General features: G+C 38.8%; 1 protein-coding gene across 4 annotated transcripts in view; it reads left to right on the forward strand.

Moving 5' to 3' along the window:
- The window catches only part of sfmbt2 (Scm like with four mbt domains 2), a 77,447-nt gene extending 58,562 nt beyond the window's left edge, over nt 1–18,885 (forward strand). For all 4 annotated transcript variants that reach the window (XM_042335331.1, XM_042335330.1, XM_042335332.1 and 1 more), the window contains 10 exons: nt 470–583; nt 1,879–1,921; nt 6,268–6,332; nt 7,194–7,336; nt 8,980–9,089; nt 13,177–13,352; nt 14,667–14,839; nt 15,371–15,637; nt 15,731–15,859; nt 17,479–18,885. In XM_042335331.1, coding sequence (XP_042191265.1) covers nt 470–583; nt 1,879–1,921; nt 6,268–6,332; nt 7,194–7,336; nt 8,980–9,089; nt 13,177–13,352; nt 14,667–14,839; nt 15,371–15,637; nt 15,731–15,859; nt 17,479–17,619 — 1,361 coding nt within the window. In that variant the 3' untranslated portion in view covers nt 17,620–18,885. The remainder of the gene's footprint in view (nt 1–469; nt 584–1,878; nt 1,922–6,267; nt 6,333–7,193; nt 7,337–8,979; nt 9,090–13,176; nt 13,353–14,666; nt 14,840–15,370; nt 15,638–15,730; nt 15,860–17,478) is intronic.
- Nucleotides 18,886–20,545: the final 1,660 nt, after the last annotated feature.

Here is a 20,545-nt window from a genome sequence, read left to right on the forward strand (position 1 = left end):
TTGGCTCCTTTAATGAGGCACCACTTTAGTTCTCTTTAGTCTTTTTTTTAATATATTCAGCATTTATTCAGTAATTACAAAAGGAAAAAGTTAATGAGAAATAATGCACTTTTACTATTAGGGCATAAAATCATACTCAGAGTAGAAATGTTATAAGGTGGTAGTTAAGTTACGATAGTTTCAAGCGCTCTGGGACGTGACCCACTATTTATATAGTGGCACTATATAAATACAAGTTGTTGTTGTAAGATCCAGAAAATTCGAATCAGCCTTATAACGGGAAAAGTGTTGAAATGTGACTGCTATTTCATGCGCAGTGCTTGCTTGGCTTTCTGTGTACATTTGGGGTTCTTTGGTTGGTAAGTAAGTGGTTCACACTTGAAACACATGATAACGGTAGTTTACCATAATGTTCAAATCAAATGGCAGCGTTAATTAACATCCTTAATGCTATTCTATTATATTCCAGACTCTAAGAATCCTGTCCCAGAGTACATTGTAGATGTGGATTCAATGGACATTTTTCCAGTGGGCTGGTGTGAAGCAAATGGGTATCCTCTCACCCCACCGTATCGGGCAGTATGTAAGTATCTTCCAGTAAACAAATGCTATAAAGCTATTGTAAATTGACTTGTGACTTACAAGAACTATCTGTTTCTTCTTTGTATGAGCAATTCTTATTTAAGATCAAGGATCTTACATCATGGGTCTTAATTCAGAACCAATCTGAATTAACAAATCTTAATTCAGAACAAATCTGCAGAAACACTACTTTATTGAGCGAATAGTAAATGTATAGAACAGGCTCCCTAGAGAATGATGGAAGTAGAAAGTGTTGATTTTTTCAAGAACAAGTTAGATAGATTTCTGTTAGGAAATAATATCTCGGGATAGAGTATATAGTTTGGTACACGACATGTCATGCGACTACCAGGATGGTGGAAGGCGAACTGGATGGGCTTTGGTTTTCTTTCTCACTGCAAACTCTGCTTATCAGCCTCCCCAACTCCTCCCTCCACAGGCTGCAGATCATCCAGACCTCTGCAGCCCGTGTCCTCTCCCACACTAGGCTCCGCGACCCTATCACCCCCATCCTTGCCCAACTCCACTGGCTTCCCATCACGCAGCGGATACAGTTTAATAGTAGTTTCTTGATAGTAACTTAGTAACACAAGCCTCCCTTTATAAGGTCAGAGCATTTAATTAAATAGCACTTTTTAATTCTGATTATTTGATTGGGCATTTTGGCTATATCCATTAATCAGTTGACTTGATTTTCACATAATGGTCAGGTTATGTTATAGGATATAGGATTTTAATAGTATTCGCAAAGGATCCATGACTTTATATTCATATTGCAACGCATCCAAAAAAGATTGAAATCCTTGACCCTTGGGAGGTCTTTCAATTAGCTTATGAAGAAAACCTATTGCTTAATTAGCTAGTGTTCTTTATAGTTCACGCAGGTTAAATGTGTGACTTCTTATTGGTGGGGAAGAGGGAGAATGTTGCTCTCTCCAAGGAGTCTGAAGGTGGATCAATCACCCTAGGGAAACTCTTAGTTTCACATAGCCTCGATTAGTTATGCTAATTTATCCAATTAACTCTTGGATTTCTTAAACAGCTTTTGGAGCTATCAGTAATCATGGATTTTAACATGTGGGATTTGCCAAATTTCGGGTGATATACAAACTAAAATAAGCTTTGTTGTGTTAAAATAGATTTTCTAGGAAGCTTTCTCTGATGCGTGCATTTACTACTCCAGATTGTGCAAGATCAAAATCATTGTGATACTGAGGCAACCAAAGATCTGACACCACCGATGTCAGGAGTGCCTCAATTCTAAGAGAGATAATTTATGATTCTGTTCTATTTCAGGTCATAAACAGAAGAAAATTGCAGTAGTGCAACCAGAAAAACAGTAAGTTGAAACATTTAAAAAAAAATAATTGTGTAGGATGCGTCCCTCGAGGGAGATGGATATCTCTGGAATTTCCATGTGTAGGCTGGTTTGGATACTCTTAAGTATGGTGATACGTTTCCACATGTGTCAGACACATGGTTGACTCAGCCGCCCCCACCCTCCCCCAAAATTACCTGGAAGTTAACTATAATTTTTAAGTGCTGGAAGAATACAATGCAATGCAAATTTACCTAGTGCCTTTTATGTCAGTTGGACAAAATGCTTCACAGTCCTGCCTTGGCACCTGAGCTGGAATTGGGAGTCAAGAATGTTATTCTTTGTAAAGTTGCTATCAACAAAGTTAATTAAATGCCATTTTATATCTTTCACTATAAATCAAGGAGAGTAATTCTGAAGAAAGAACTTGCATTTGTATAGCCATTGAAACATCTAAAAGCAATGCCCAAGTAATTACAGTAATGTAGTTCCAACTTTTGAAAGCAAATGTGGCAGTTATTTGCATCCAAGAGGTGAATGACAAATTAATCTGGAGGATTGTGGAAGAAACTTCTTCTTTTCCTAAAGTGTGAGAATCAGCTAGTTCTTGTTTAATATTGTCCCGGGATCTTCAATCAAAGAACTGACAGACAGAACCTCAACTTAGTCACTTATCTAAAGGAGGCTACTAGCTGTCAGTCTTGTTCGACCCTCAACTTACCACCTCTGCCACGTTGTCAGACCACTGCTTCACCACTCAGGCCGCCGAAATCCTCATACACGCCTTCATTATGTCCAGGCTCAACGATGCCAACACCCTGCTTGTCAGCCTTCCCAACACTTCCCTCCACAAGCTGCATATCATCGAAAACTCTGCAGCTCGTGTCCTCTCCCGCACCAGGCTCCATACCCCATCACACCCACCCTCGCCCGGCTCCACTGGCTCCCCAAGAGGTCGAGATTGAATAGTGGAGGATGAATGGGCATTTTGCTCAATTATGTTTAGGTTTCAGAGAATATCAAGTCAGAACTTTCTCTGAGGAGCTTATGGGTGAGATACTAAAGCTTTGAGACATTTCGACGACATGATAAAGCGCTATAAAAATGCAAGGATTATCATTATCAATATTATTATTACCAAAGTCTATGTAAGAAAAGTTTTGCATGATCTTTGAGATAAGGGGCTTTATTCCCCTCTTCCTATACTTGTACTATGTTTGGAATCTCAAAACTGTTCCCACTCTTTGTTTCGAATTGAATTTTTTAAAAAAAAAATTATAAAGCTTATTCAAGTAAGGAAAATTCTGCAACAATTATGTGATGTAATACTCAGCCAATGGTTCTGTGTAAACTGATCTCGGGGTGGGGGGCGGCGGGGCGGGGTGGGGGAGTAGGACGACAGTAGGCCTCAGAAGAATAGGGAGGGGAACATGATCAGTTTTTCATTCCGACTTGTTCTTTATCCAGCGTTTCTTCTTGGCAAGCACGCATTTGTGGACATTGAGTAAAGACAATATTGGGTTTGGCAGAGCTGCTATTCCACAGTCCAGTGTTGCAATCTTCACTTTTTATATATTCTAATTCTGCCATTCATGGAACTGTATCCCAGGAGGAGTGGAGAAAGGTTGTGGATTTTAAAGATTTTCTCTTTGGAACTCCATCCCACATTCCCTTCACCTCGCCCCTCTCCCCTGCCTCCTTCAAGGTACATCTCAAGACCCTCCTCTTTGACAGCATCTTTGGTCATCCTCCTACCCCCACCCTCCCTGCCCTCCAACCTTCCTGATCCCAAACCTCTGCTCAAGTCCAAATCCCTGACTGGCCAGCGCCTTGGGATGTCATCCTGACGTGAGGGGCACTTTACAAGTGCAATTGTAAAGCAATTGAAGTTGAGAGCTGTAAATACAGTAAAGTATTCGACTAACCGCACTTTTATCCATTTTTATCTATTTGTGGGATGCTGCTGTGCTCAATTGTTGCTGTGTTTCACCCACAGAATATACAGTTAATCCACTTTTACAGTGTATCTTGTGAAGCGCTTTGAGACGTCTAGAAGTCGTGACAAGGCGCTATATCAAATGCAAGGATTATTTTTTCTTTTGAACTTACCGAACCACGCTCAGCAGTTTGTGGGAGTGCACATGTTTCAACAAATTCATACAAAATCTGAATTTTATTTAAAACTTTCTTTGACAAATCAAAAAGAACGCAATTCACAGTGTCCATTTTCCCCCCCCAAAACATAATCTTCCCCTGGATCATGTACCTCTTCCCCATTTCCTCGCCAAAATAGGTTAGCGGGTAACCTATTTAAGCCATTACGTGCAGCACAGCAGCAGAGGTCATGTTAATTACTGAGATTACCTTCCTTGCTGTTGGAAACTTCTTCATTTCTGCTTATACCTCTCTTGGCCAAGCCAAAAGTGGGGACACATGTGGGAAATCTAGGACCTTCTGCCCTACCCCTGCACTCGATGAGATAGGGTAATGAGCTGCAGGGTTATTTTAAAGTCAATATTTAAAGATGCATCGAAGACATTACAGTCCTAAGAACAAAACCTTAATTCATAGTAATAATAAAATGTGTTGTTCTGTGCCAAATAGAAGAAACTGCTAGTATAATGGACTTTCCACATGTGAAGCCAATCCCTCAAATAAAAGACTGGAGAGAAAATGCAAGGAAAGTCCTGCCAAAAATACACATGCACTTTGGATGGTTTGAACCCTAAAGTGAAAACAGGAGCCCAATTTGGATCCTGTACTATGTACTGATGTACTTTTATTACTCTGTATTCTCTTTGCGACATTACATTGTAGTATTAAATGGAATGCTGTTTTCGGATCACTGTACAGTATTTTTACCCCAAACATTGGTGAAGTTTGATTTCAGTGTGGTGCATTTAGACACTGAGACATTGAAGGTATACTACCTTTTTAACCTACTCTTTTCTCTAAGGTTTTTTCTCCAAGGTTCTATGAAACAATTCACTGCTGCAACTTGCCTATTAATATTTTCCAGTAGCACATGAAATTATCAAATTCTAAATATTTGTAAAATAAAGATGATTATTTACTGCACTGAATATTAAAGTGTAGTGACTGTGTATTTTGTAGGCGAAACGCAGCAGCCAGTTGTGCACAGCAATGTCCCACAAACAGTTGTGGATTGAGTGACCGTTTTTTTTAAAGGAATTATTAGCCCCGTTATTTTATTATTTTCCAGTATCTTATAATATCTAATAATCATTGCATTTGATATTGCGCTTTTCATGTCTTCGAAACGTCTCAAAGCACTTCACAGAATATACTGTAAAGTGAATTGACTCTATTTTGTGGGCGAAACGCGGTAGTCAATTGCGCACAGCAGTGTCCCACTAACAGTCGTGGATTGCGTGACCAAATTATTATTGTATTCTGTTTTTTTCTTGAGGGATTATTATCAGGCGTGTGGAGTAAGGAAACTCTGCCGGGAATCGAACCCAGGTCTCTCACTTGCAAGGCTATTGCTCTGACCTGTTGCATGAAACGCTTTGAGACATCTCAACGAAGTGATAAGGCGCTCTATCAAATGCAAGGGTTATTATTGTTACGTTACTTCAATTACTAAATTGCTCTACATGTTTTTCTAAGGAGTAAAACATACTCTCAACATAACTTCCTGCAGCAGCCTCTGGAGGTGACTCCACCTTGTGTAGGATAAGAATAGATGTACATAGGATATCCAGGCCAAGGGCTCCAATAGCTATTACAAAGTTCAATTGATGGCTGGGAGAGACCCTGGATTATTTCAATCTCCTGATTGAAGGATAAGCAGGAAAGGGTCTTACAAATAAAGATACGTAATGTACAGTGTGCCCACAAAGTCCTCTTACCCCTCCATGTTTTTTTTCTAAGTGTACCGACGAATAACTGAAACGTGATGATGATGACTGTATTTAGAAGTACTTAATTGTATTCAGTACAAGTGGTTAACTGTACTTAGACATCCAAAGGATTGGTGTGTGTGTGTGTGTGTGTGTCAGCGCCATCATTTTCATGGCAGATAATGATCCGTCGCCATGTTTGGTGCGACATGTTTCATAACATGATGGAGTGACGGGCGAAGTGCATCTCTGACAGCTTGTTTCAGCCCCTGTGTAGTCTCGTATTGCTGTTTTGTAACAAGGGGTAACAGGTCTTTGTGTATACCCTGTACGGCTATCACTGACACTAATACATTAAATATTTTTCGTGACTTTTCAAAAACATGTTACAGATCTATTTTCTTTGTGCTGTGGTTTTAAATTCAAAACAAGTTATTTTTATATTGAAATATTTTTCCCCCCAAAATTCACAAACTGAAATTTAACTTTGATTTCTGACAACAGGTTACATTCCTCTGTGCCCATGGAGCCACGCCCTGTCGATTCTTTCCCCATTGCCACAGATGCAGGTAAGTTTACACTAACAGAATATGTACAGAATATGTAAAAAAATTCCCTTCTCTTCAAACAGTACTATAGGATCCCTAACGTCCAGCTGAAAAGGCAGACGGGGACCTTGGTTCAACAGCTTGAATTCAGCCAAGACTGAATTCAAAGTCCTAACATGGGGCTTGAACCAATTACTTTCTGACGCAGAGGCGAGAATGCTACCAATTGAGCCAGGCTGAGACATTGGTTGAAAGTGTGAATTCGTGGCAGATTTTCAAATTTACCCAGTTTCTCCTCCTGTTTTCTGCACAAAAAATAGCCTGACTATTTTGTGAATTATACAAAAAACAACTGCCAATAATCGCTGGGAGGCTTACACACAAACAGTGACCATGGAACTATACAATAGTGGAATAAAATGCAGAGTTTCGCTCACAACAAACACTCAATCCACTTTACAATATATTCTAACAATATATTGTAAAGCGGATGTTTAATCCCAGCGCCTTGCGACATCCTGAAAGGCGCTATACAAATGTAGTTTGTTGTTGTGAAGTGCTTTGATATGTCTTGACGTGATAAGGCGCTATATCAAATGCAAGGATTATTATTATTTTGTTGGGAATAATTTACAGGAGAAAATTTTGCTGTAAGAAAACATTTGGATTCATATTTTCGGCATAGCGGTAATTGGAATTAAAAATGACTAACAAAATGAATATTCGTGCTGTAATATACACAGAACTGAGTACATGTATGTACAATTGTTTCTCCAATTTCCATTAATGTTATCCTCATCTCCTTTAATCAAGATGGAAATATTTTAAAACTGCATTGAAGGTCCTGTAACTGTTTCTCAAATTCGGATCTCTTTGTTCCAGGCACTACCACCAACGGAAAGTACTGCTGTTCCAAAATCTACTTTAATCACCGCTGCTTCTCAGGGCCATATCTAAACAAAGGGAGAATAGCAGAGCTTCCTCAGTCAGTTGGACCTGGAAAATGTGTGCTCGTCCTAAAAGAGGTAGGCAATTTGAACATTTATTATAGTCAGTTTCTCTAGCTAAGCATAACACTTTACTGATTGACAACTGATGGGTTCTTTATTAAAACCATACTATGCGTAAATTGCATATCTTGAATTTTATACCTCCAAATTGAACTGCCACATTTATCTGTCAGCATCTCTCCCTCTTCCTCAAAACATATATTAAACGTTATTTGTGGTGGGCAGTTAACCTATTTGACAGCAGTCATTTTCAATTGAAATGAAAGATGGTCAGTCTACAAAATCTGTGCAGAACTTTGTTTCACAGATGATTGAAATGTAGAGATTTTAAAAATATATGTTTCAGAAATTTTTATGAAACTATTTGGGGCTAATGGAAAGAACTGTTTAAAGAACTGCTTGTGTCAGTTTCATTGTAGATGTGGTTAACAGTCCTATTCCCTTGATTTGTACAAATGTACATAAGCTGTACAGTGTTTCTAGGTCAGCCATTCTGCCTTTAAGTCGCACTTTCACAGCGTGCTGCGGAAATTCCGATACACATCATGATTGAGTCTGTCTGCTGACAACACCTTGAATTCTTTAGAAATGTTGCAGTGCAAATACATGTCGGCACTGCTGCTCAATGCATCATTAAAAGGTGTGCATTGGATCATTTTAAAGTTGCATACCTAGCTCTTCAATAACCTTCACAATCTTCCCTTCAGTTCATGAGCTTAATTGCACTTGCGCAGAATAGTAAGGAACATAATGGAGCAGTTCAGGAGATTGTGGAGAGGGAGGAGGTCATATTCTTATGTGCTTTAGTAGTATATAGTTTGGGACACAACTTGTGCAATGCGACTGCCAGGATGGTGGAAGGCGAACTGGATGGACCTTGGTTTCCTTTTGTCTAACAGTTGTTATGGTCTTATGTAATACTCGTGGTTTATATGGGAACCAATGAGTTACCAAAGGTTCAGGTCCTGCATCGTTTCAGAGTTTAGGAGATAGGTTGAGGTTGTAATTTTAGGGTTACTTTATGTACCAATCTGTACAGTAACGATAAGGAAGGTAAATGCATGCCTGGGACAATGGTGTAGAAAAGAGGGAGCTGCTTTCAAAGGTCCAAGAGACACGATTAACCAAAAGGCCTTCTTGTGGGCTGTAAACACTCCAAAATCGGATGTTTTTTTTTAATGAAGGGGGAAAGTATCGGATCACTGCTATTTTGTAGCAAATGCAACTGGAAATTACAATTTAATCTATGCCAAAGTTGTTTTTTCTCTCCTGAGGTTAACCAGCACCGACTGTGATTTGTTTCTGCAATATTAGTAATTTGATATTTTGACCATTGGTAAAATATGACTGACATAAAAAAGTATCATGTTTAGAGAGTGGGAGTCGAGATGATAACTGCTTAGGGGAGAATAATCACAATTATTGTCCCGAGTCAGTGCCCTCAAGGGTTGTGTTGAATATGAATCTCATTTATCCCCACATTAAATGAAGATCTGTTCAGTGCTGCCACCAGCTGCAGAAGATGAGTATTTTGCACTTCACCTCATATAAAATTCAGCGCACAAAATACTCGGCATCTATTCATAGTTCGGTTTCACCACTGACACTATTGACTTTCAAATTACTCAGTCTGTTCTGCTGTTTTTCTCTCCCAACAGGTTCTTACTCTATTGATCAACGCGGCTTATAAACCAGGCCGTGTACTGCGGGAATTGCAGCTTGACAATGACCCACAATGGAACTGTCAAGAAGAGACACTAAAAGCCAAGTAAGTGTAAAGATGTCTGTTCACACAAAGGCCAACAAGATTGTGTGTTTTTTTTAAATAAATAAATCATCGAGTTACATAACTCTGCACAACTCCTAGGCCCATACAGCAAGGGCCATGTGTGGGATTTGATTCAATAGAGTTGTAAGCTATACAGATAATCCTGCAGGGGTAACCTGTGCTGTGCCAGGGTGGGGGCCTCACTTTTTACAGTGCCTGAGAAGTGGCTCTCTATAGGAAGACTAGAGTTGCTGCTTTTAAAGCAAGAACACACTTTTATGCCAAGAATACAAGAAACATTGCAGCCAAATAGCATTCATATGAATCCAAAAAAAATCCTTGCACAACAGCAGTGGTTAATTAAACTGCCCATTTCACTTCATAATAGGAAATAATAATATCATCCTTGCATCTGATATAGCATAGTATCATGTCGTCGAGACATCTCAAACTCTTCATAGACTATACTGTAAAGTGAATCGACTGATTTGTTGGCGAAACGCGGCAGCCAAGTGCGCACCGCAGTTTAACAGTAGGTGAATGAATGATCAAATTTTTTTGGATAAGACCCTGCTTGGGAACTAGATCCCTGAGAAATAAAACCGTTGAGATATGAACAAGTTGCACAATGATATTAGTCGAAAGGGCAATTTAGAAAAAAACAGGTAACAGTGACACAGACATGTGCCAAATGGCTCTTTCGTGTGCTGAGTAGCTCATTTTCCCCACTTTCTGTCGAGAATATAATAGCCATGACTAGTCAAAAGGTTTTCTTTCCTACTTAGAAAACTACAGTGCTTTTGTGCCACCTTATTTTTTAAAATCATTACAGGTTTGCATCCATCTGCCACCACATGGTTACGATTTCAACTTAGTCGCACCATTATTTACCTTCTTTGTTCAGTTCGTAGTTAAATGTTATCCAGTTTTTTCAAGCATGGCATTAATGGTCTTCACTCTAAGCATTGTATAGAAATACTCTAGTGCCTCCTTGATCTCTGGTAGGCCTTGTCTATGCCTCAGAAGTCTATCCAACAAGCATCGTTTTGGCCAATGCAAAATCTCTGACTACATCTCCTGTGACAGTCTCAGCACCTACAAAATACAGTCAGTCCACTTTACAGTATATTATTTGAGACATCTCAACAGCGTGATAGATGCATATTAAATACAAGGATCATTATTACTATAACCAGCTTCTCTAGGTCTTTCTGAATTTGTGCACATTGATTTTCATCAGGAATGTGTTATAAAACCTATTCTTCTGATCAGACTTGTATCTAGGTTATTCATGTACAGCTTGCTGCTTTACCAAGTGAAATACTGCCATAAGTCTACATAACTAACCTGACTTGTACCTGGTCAGTAAACTGTAAAATATCATTTGGCACTAATGCTTCTTTGTTTTTCTCCACATTGTTTCTTTACTCCACATGCCTCTGTTTATCTAGCAATAAGTAGGAACCCAGTTACATTCGATGGACGGATTGCTTTCGCCTATGTAATAATTCCTTCCAAAAAATAAATAATAATTTGGTCACTCAATCCACGACTGTTTGTGGAATACTGCTGTGCGCAATTGGCTGCCGTGTTTTGCCCACAAAAAATATTTTCAATTCACTTTAAAGTATATTCTGTGAAGCGCTTTGAGACGCCTCGAAGTGATAAGGCGCTGTATCAAATGCAATTATTATTATAACTTCCACCAAGGTGGAATCAATGTTCTGTTTACAGCTGAGCTCTGTGTTGGGAAGGCCACAGTTATTTTGTTCTTATTGGGCAATCTAATTGCTCTGCCCTATATTTTTATAGGTCAATGAATACCATGTTTGGGTGTATTGTCAGTTCAATATGTAATCATACGTAGAGTCACTATGTATATGTATCTAACCTTGGGTTGAAGGGCAATGTGCAATTAAAAAGATACAACCTGACTCTTAAACGTTTAGACAGTACACACTGGCGTGGTTAGACTTCCTGTGAAATTCAAAGCACCACTTTGCATTGGCAGAGAACATACGTCTCGTAATGTTCTGAGCTTTATGGAAAGCTGGAGTGGTTGATTATGTGTGTCAGTACAATCTGGCCAACATGCTCAAAGTGGTATTATTTAATAAACCTTACTCACTTGGGCCAGTTTAACATAACAAGGATGGCTCTGTAACCCAAATCATTCCTCTTGGCACACACAGTGCAGTGGAGAAGGATTGAAATTGAAGTCATCTGTATGAGAGGAGGTCTAGGAAAAGCAACAGTAGAGGACTATGGAATTAGGTTTGATGGGTTTTAGTTTTCCTTAGTTTCGCATCGATGCTGCTCATTTTTTCAAACTCGCGTGGATATATTGAGGGATTATTCAATTTTAATGAAAGCTGGAGCGCACATTGTAATCCTTTAGGCTTTTTCTGGCAAGACTTTTCTAATTGTAAACACAGCAGGCATAACAGTAGAAATTTTACTATGATTGACAATGCCATTGATTCTTCCCATGAATCTTGCTGAATTCTCAATATCTTCCAGTAATCTAATTTGCCAAAGATACAACTTATTTGTGTCCTTTTCCCCCTTCTCTCCCCACCTTCAAAATCCGAATCTATCTCAAAACGTATCATTTTGCCTGTGCTATTACATATATAATTCCTGTGCTATTACATATATAAATACATTTGATAAGGTGCCTTATCACGTCTTCGAGACGTCTCAAAGCGCTTCACTGAATATACTGTAAAGAGAAATTACTCTGTACATTGTTGGCGAAACTCAGTAGCCAATTGCGCACAGCAGCGTCCCACAAATAGTCATGAGTGAACACTATTATTATTTTATTGACCAGCTTCTGGCACCTCACCTCAGCTTCTCTCCAACTCACCCACACCCCTCCCCCACCCCCGTGCAGCTGTGTGAAACACTTTGAGACATCCTCCCGGCTAATAGTTACCTGAAGTCTTGACAAGATTCACTTGCTCAGATCTCTTGTCACAGAACAGTTTGCTTTAACAACCTTTACACAGTGCCTTTTTGAGTTTTCTGTTAGGTAGTTATTTTTTTACTGATGTTTTTCACTAACAAGTTGAGCTGCTGTTTCTCCAATTGAACACATTGTTCGAGTCTACTGAAGCAAATGATTTGATCAAGAGAGAGATAATGTGTATATGCAAAATGTGTTTCTGTTCCCTTGAATTTTAATGCTTTCAAATAAGCCAATCTAAGGTCATAGATAATAAGGCAGAACGACTTAAAGCTTTGTCTATTTGCACAGATATAGAAATTACGACACAAATATTATCATCTTTGAGAAAGTATGGGTCTGTTTGAGACAATGGAAAGGCCTAGATGCCTAGAGATCTTTTAGTTTGTTAATTTCAGCCAGCTAAAATTTACCTCAGGTTTTATTTTAGTGAGGGGTAGGAGATTTACCTGTTTTCTTTGCCTTGTTTGCTGTGCATAAATCTTTGATGGAAGGTGCATGTGTGTGAACCTGATGTGAGGACAGCATTGGGCTTGGTTGGATAGTCAGTCTGTCATTAGCTCAGTGACAGCTGAGTAAATGTAGAGTGGCCATGGAACAGGACTTGGGTAAAAAGAAACATACAAACGATCATAACAAAAAGACGAACATCTTCAAGAGAAGGGTGAAAATTGGAACATAACAATTCAATAACTTAGAAAAACACGACTTGTAAAGTTTACTGATTAAGGATTTCATGGAAACTTGATCAATAAAGACAAAACTAGCGACCTGTCCAGTTACCAATCAATCTTCTGTAAAAACTGCAGAAAGAAATAAAGACATTTTATTTCCGGATTCAAAGAAAATAGTTGTAGTACAAAGAGATAAAGCCATGTATAGAAATTAGGTGATTGAAAGGTAAATTCCAATGAAGAAATGCCTCAATAACATCCTAGAATGTTGTATAAATTCATCCACACTTGTATAACTGATATGACATGGTTCAACATCTATCATTGTAACCTGTGAGAGGAGATTTGTACCAGGATGTCTGTCTTTCTTAATTTCAGCTGCATTTTGACATTTTTAAAATCCTGTCACAGAAAATGTCAGCTTGTTATTTTTGTCCCGTGTTAGGTACAAAGGGAAGACGTACAGATCAATTATGAAAATCGTAAGAACGGCAGATCGGGTTGCAGATTTCTGCAGAAGGACCTGCATGAAGCTGGAATGTTGCCCAAACTTGTTTGGCCCTCTCATGGTGACTGACAAATGCCCCGAAAATTGCTCCGTTCACACTAAAACAAAATACAGTAAGTGTTTGAACTAGATTGAAAAACGAGCAGAGCAGTCTTTTAGTGCATGACATTGGAAATGAGTTTTGAAATCATCTTCACTGGAGAGAAATATTTGGTTATTCCCTGTCTGTCTTGCGTTGTTCATGTACAATGTTTTATCACAGCGTGGTCCAACCTTTTGGCTGCTGAGGGCCAGATGAGCTATTTGAGCATGGGCCGCGTAAACAATATGTTTGTGTTTCCCTTCCAGAAACGTAGCATTTACGGGTTATGGAGAGAGCGGGTGGGACAGATGAAAGGGAGGGTGGGGGCTGGATGAAATCGTCCCAGTTGGACCACCCTGGTTTATTGTAAAAGATTAATTACGCTGTATATTTCACTCAGTATAATTAATCTAAGTTGACTGTTGAACATCTAAGGCAGCCTTGGTAGTGACTGGTCAGTCTTCGGTCTTGAATGGAGCTACCGGAATCCCTGGCACAGATCCATGTCCTATCAGTCAGTGACACAATGCTATTAATACTGTATGTTTGAGTCGGCTCTCATACTGTTGAAGTGTTTTCTGTTTAAGATATAAGAGCTGTGTTACTATGCAATAGATTGTCTGTTAGTCATTAATTAGTCATTAATAACATTGAACCAGTTATTGATTTATTCTATGGCTGTCTAGGATAACTATCACAAGCATATGTTACTGATATTGCAATATTGTCCACAAGTACTGCTACTTTGCACAGACGAAAGTCTGATCTGAATTGAACTTGTTACTAATCAGCATCTAATACAACTATGATTTGTGGTTGCAATGCTGGTGTTCCTGCAATTGAAAAAGAATAATTTAATGTGATTAACGATTAGAATTGTAAGTAAAAATGTTGCTTTTGGCAATTACTGCTACCCTGGGCTAGTGTATATGTACCTCTGGGGTGTTTATGCATTTACTTGGTGCTATCGTTGTTGTTTGTAGTTCATTTTGGGCGGAGAGTAATAAATAACATAGGTTTGTCGTCTTTACGTTTTCCTTGTTGAACTCTGTTGAGCTCCCAATGCCCTTTGAAGGTATCGCAAAGATTCTTTTGCCCAGTTTATGTAAAAACTTAATTTCTTTAGATTTCAATGAATAAGCTAAAGTTCAACTAGAGAATGTACAGAACCACAAAACATGCTTGAGGGATATTGTTAGATGGAATGTCTTGCAAATGTTTTTATCAGGTTTATATATAATGAATTGGCAGCAGGGGCTCATATTCACATGACCTTATTACCAATTAAAATGTGCGATCATTTCTCTCATATTCAATAGTTACCGTAATTTTTTTTGACTCCAAGCTTATTACTATGGAAAAAAGAAGAAAATCATCAGGCCACCTGTTGGACACGGCAGTATAGAAAGTAATAATAAAAAACCTGCGAGACGCAGAAAGAAGCGTAGGTCTTGCTTTGTCCAAAAGAAGAAGCGTTCATCTACTTCAATGGACTATACTCCAGTGGCCTCTCCGCAGGTAATAAATCTACTTTGGGAGGCAGACATAACCTTATTAATGTGCTGTCTGAGTGTGTTAAATTCATGACTGTAATGCATTTACTGTAATGTAGGATGTGGAGAATGTTCTATTAATTCATTCACACTTGTACAACTGTGATATGACAGTTCAACAACTTATTGTAATCTGTGAGAGCAGATTTGTATAAGCCTCTTTACTCGAAGCTAAAGTCTAAAAGAAAAATAAGAGTCTGATACTGATAATTCCCTACTGATAATTATCATTGCATTTAGTATAGACTTTTATCACGTTGTCAAAACATCTCAAAGCAATTCATAGGAGTTTGCTGTAAAGTGTAGTGACTGCGTATTTGTAGGTGGATGGGTAAACCGATTAAAAACCTAGATTGAGAGACTAGAATGCTACTGATTGAGTCAGGTTAACAGCTGGTTGGCAAAAAGCATTATTGAGCTGCTTTATGTCCAGGGACTCTTGTGGACACTAATTCCTTTCATTCAACACTGATGTATTATCTCCAATTCATCACAGGAAAATGGAGATGAGAAAGAAGATGGCCACGATGTGATGGATGATGAAACTGGAAGCGAAGAAACCAGCTCCGAGCAGCGGGGTGACCAGACGGACACATCTTCTGAGGTGCCAGATGTTAAACCAAAACGATTAGCAAGACTGAGATCAGCCACAGAACTGCCTCGGCCTCTCATTGTAGAGAGGGCAAGACGAAAGAGAAGGGCACGATCGCTATCACTTTCCGAGGATAACAAATATAGCTCTCTCAAGTCCCCAGCACCAAAGGTAAATTAAACTCTAAACGCTGACTTTGCATCATGTCACATCAAGCTCTCTTTGATGGACCTCTGTTTCACAATGTGTTTTTGTGTGCATTAGGAAAGTCGGCAGATTGAAGAGGATAAACTTATCCTGGAGAGTAACCCCTTGGAATGGTCAGTGTCTGAAGTGGTCCGATTTATCAAATCTACAGACTGTGCTCCTCTTGCAAAAATCTTTCAGGAACAGGTAATCCTAAAAATATTTCAATTTGCTATGTGTTGGCATGGACGAAGATTATTTCAAATGTTAAGATTGGTCAGAAGGAGGTAGCGGTGTCCAATAATATATTGCATTTTTATGGCTCTCATGTAAGATAAAGTATTTTATAGTGAGCGAGTTGGACAGTAGATTGAGTGACCAAATTATTTATGGGTGCATGAGCACACCATTTCTGCTCAGAGATTATTCCAATATCATGCAGTTTATTAAATATGGAAATACTAATTAGCGAGAACCTGGAGCTAGAAACTCCTGATTTACATAGAATTATTGAGTGTGTATTCTGTCCTATCCCTCACTGTCCCTTCATCCATGCTGGAAAGTTAGCACAGTATTTTTAAACAAGTGTTTTTCAGTGGTTGCACATGAGCTTTGACTGACTGCTTTTGAAGCCTATAAAACCCAACAGATTATTGATTGAGGTTGCATCACAAATGCTGTAAAACCAGCCTGTGATAAAGTGACTTGACTTAAAAGTTAATCAATATCATTTAACTCCATCTAGATCTCATTTGCCATAATTTGAAATATAGCGACGTCTCATGGAAGAGAGGTTTTTAGCACCAGCATTTTTTTTTTCCCCCACTTCATTACTGTAAAGAATATGTTAGCAATCTGTTTGGATAAAATGCTGCTTAAGACTGTATCTCTGGCAAACAAGCAATATTAAGAACTACTATTTAATTAGTAGAACATCATGTTCCCTCCTAGCATGAATCAATTGTGTTCAAGAGAACCAGTGCAAATGACTCCAAAAATGTTTTTTTTAAAAAAGCAGCCAAAATAATTTCTCATTGTGATTCCCTGCTTAAAGCCCATTAAGCATTGTTGGCAGTTTAAACAGCATATTCCTGCAGTTAATAGCAATGACATACATTCAGGGACATTATCAGCACAAGATCACGTTGACCTCAGTAAATATAATGTAACAGGCATTACTGCTCCTTTTTTTTGGTGCTTGTGTTCAGGTGGCCTCAGGTGTAGATTGGAAAAGAAGTGTAGCATAAATTTGTTTTTCAGTCGGTTTTATAGTTCTGTTAGAGATCCACAATTGAGACGTCGTAATAAATTAGGCCACACGGCATAATTGTAATTGAAATAGATTGAGAAAGAAAATGGCATGCATTGTGTTGATACAGAAAGCTGCTGCTAATGAATTATGATGGATCAGCAAGGCTTTATTTTCAGTGACACATGTAGAATTGAATTATTGAATCACGCTTCGCCCACAAAATACAGGGCGATGCCTTAGGAAAGTTTCTTTACTCCACACGCCTCTGTTCTCCAAGCAGCAAGCAGGAACCCGGTTATTAGTCGATTGGCGGATCGCTTTCCGGTGGTAATAATCCCTCCCAAAAAATAAATAATAATCTGGTCACTCAATTCATGACTGTTTATGGGACACTGCTGTAGGCAATTGGTTGCTGCGTTTCGTCCACAGAATATACAGTGAATCCACTTTACAGGATATTCTGTGAAGAGCTTTGAGTCGTCTCGACGACGTGAAGGCGCTACATCAAATGCAAGGATTATTATATTCAATACAAGGATTAAGTTTGTAATATTTATTTATTTTTAACCACCAGGACATTGATGGTCAGGCACTACTTCTCCTGACACTGCCAACAGTCCAAGAATGTATGGAACTCAAACTTGGCCCTGCTATCAAACTGTGTCATCACATTGAAAGAGTTAAAATCGCTTTCTATGCACAATTCGCCAACTGATAGAGTTGTCTTATCCTAGTCTGCCCTCTAATTAATGAACACTGGATCAATATGTTGAGATTTAACACAAGAGCCAGGTATTCATCTATCCACGCCAGCCATACAGACTATCTTGTGAGCAATTTTTTTCTATTTGCTGTTCACAGAGGTAGTTTCATCAAAATGAAGTTGCGGAACTGCAAAGCGGACTTTTTCTTTTTCTCTCTCTCTCTCTGCAACAAGGTGCATACTACAGCAAAGTTAGATAACAACAGAGTTGTAGATGGTCACCAATCGGCACATAATGAAGGAATGAATAGATCTGAACCACTTCAACCTGAGTTGTGAATATCAATGGGAAGATATCCTAACATCAGAGAATCATAGCAGCTGTACAATTTTTTTGGTTAAGGATTCATTGTTTGATGGGCTTTCTCGCCTTACCAAGTCGAACATGAAAATCCTATCTTACTAAAAACAGTAGCTTACGCGCACACATTGGAACCCACAGAAGAAGAAAGTGTGATGCCCCTTTTTTGGGATATACTGTTTTTTTGACTCTGTCAAACTCCACTTCATTCGGTCAACACTCCTGCACAATACTGGTGTTCAGTTCACACAACGTTCCTCCGTTTCGATCAATGTCTTCTTCACGATTTTGTTAAGAAAGAGTTCTTGACTTGTGTTTTGTAGGGAATACTTCACTGTGTTATCACTACGCTCTTTGATTTGTTGAACTGGGGAGTCGGGGAGTGCTCTGCTGGCACATATAACCTGCTCACTAAAGTTCAGAAGCAATCAGAAATGTCAGTAATTAAGTGAGGTTTCTCTTTGTCTCTTCTCCCCACCTCCACACACATTCCCTCACGGGGATAAAATTTTAAAGACAGATGTGTAAAATAGTTGCTGACACTGGTATCATATAAATTATTTTAAAAATAGTGTAATATTTTATATGTAAAAGGAGAAGCGAGGTTCAGGAAGGACTGTGTGACCTATCATAAATGTCAAATGATTTGACGATTTGAAGTGAGACTATTGTGCTGTGGAATATGGGCGTAGAGTTGTTTGCAAGCAGAATTTACGCACCACTGTTATTTATACTTTGAAGCAAAATACAGGAAACGCTACGGCCTTCAGCATTGAGATGAATTGTATCTACTGGCTGAGTACGTGTCACATAAACTTAAAAAGATAAACTCAAGGCTGCGGTTATCTTACAGAACGCATCTAGCACCAATTGTTTTCTGATTTAATCTGCACAATAAATGTTTTTTTTACTCTTTATATAAATTGAGAAACTCGATTGTGGAAAAGCATTCAATGGGTTGAATATTTGGAGGTTGGAGTTTTTCCTTATCTTTAATTTTAAAAATAATCTTTTGGAGATTTGTGTTTTATATTAGTACACCTTCAAAATATCTAGAATTCCCCACAACAGGCACTCGTTCAATATTAACGACAATGTGGTGGTTACAGTTTCTTGGCAACACCCACTGCACTGGGAACACCAGAAACCACATGTTGCAGGGATTAGGTTTGCTTAACTCTTTCTGCTCAGGTTTCTGCCAGAATGGAGACCTGTAATCCTGCAGCACAGTGGTAAGAGCACTCACCTTGCAAGCAAGAGGACCTGGGTTCGATTCCCATGCAGGGAGAAATGTTAGGCAAGTTTCCTTACTCCACACGCCTTTATTTACCTAGCAGTAAGTAGGAACCCGTTTGTTAGTCGATCAGCGATCGCTTTTCCAGGAGTAATAATCCCTTTAAAAAGATATAATAATTGTGAAACATAATAATTTGGTCACTCAATCCACGACTGTTTGTGATGCACTGCAGTCGGCTGCCACGTTTCACCGACAACATACAGTCAATTCACTTTACAGTATATTCTGTGAAGCGCTTTGAGACGTCTCGTAGACGTGATAAGGCGCTGTATCAAAAGCAAGGATTATTATTATAGAAGCCACTCAAGTGATCGTAAAAGATACAGGAGCACAAAGGGAGCTTGGATAATCTGCCAAAATGCCATTCACCTTCCACACACAAACATTTGGCTGTGTTTAAAGAAGGCTGTGGGTGAGTTTTTGTCTAGAATTAATTGCTAACTTTTGCTCATCTGCAAATCAGCGAGCAATTTGTTGGTCTGAGATATTAAATGACAAGTTGAGGAAATTACCCTCATGACAATCATGCTCATGTAGTCCCATAAACGTAGTATGGGGCTACCTCTACATTTTATGCTTTCAAAACATCTGTGGTGTAAAAATACTGGCGTACGGTAAAGGACAAAGGAAACCCCAAATTGGGCCTTGTTGATGGTACTTCATTGACTGAATGTCTGTTCCTGACATAATACGTGATATGCGCTTTCTATGTGAATTCTAGATAAGCATATGTTTCTGATGTGCTATTTTGCTACAGAGCAGGAGATCTGCATTCAATCTGTTGATAAAACAAAATTATGCAAAGTTCCTGGCCGGTTGGGGTGAGGGCGGGGGAGTTGGGGAGTTTCTGCTCCTGTTTATTTTATTCGTCACTTCTAACATTTAATCCGAGCCGTACGTGGTGTTCTGAATTGGCGAGTCTGCCAAACTTTTTTAAAAAATCAGATTTGAAAAGGTGCAGCCTTTTGTGCTACCTTTGACCACATCTATATCACACGTGACGTGTGAACACATGTACATTGCAATTAGGTAATTAAAAGCTATCAGAAGATTAGATGATAAATATTTGAATGGGTTTAATTACATAATTAAATGCACCTGTAATTTCCTCTCTCCACCTGCAGCTACACAAGGCTTAGCAGTACATTGCACGTGGCGCAATAATAATAATAATAATCCTTGCATTTGATATAGCGCCTTATCACATCTTCGAGACGTCTCAAAGCGCCTCACAGGATATACTGTAAAGAGAATTGGCTATATTTTTGGGCAATATATAA

The sequence above is a fragment of the Callorhinchus milii genome, unplaced genomic scaffold, assembly GCF_018977255.1.
Source record: "Callorhinchus milii isolate IMCB2004 unplaced genomic scaffold, IMCB_Cmil_1.0 Scaffold5, whole genome shotgun sequence".
Lineage (NCBI taxonomy): Eukaryota > Metazoa > Chordata > Chondrichthyes > Chimaeriformes > Callorhinchidae > Callorhinchus > Callorhinchus milii.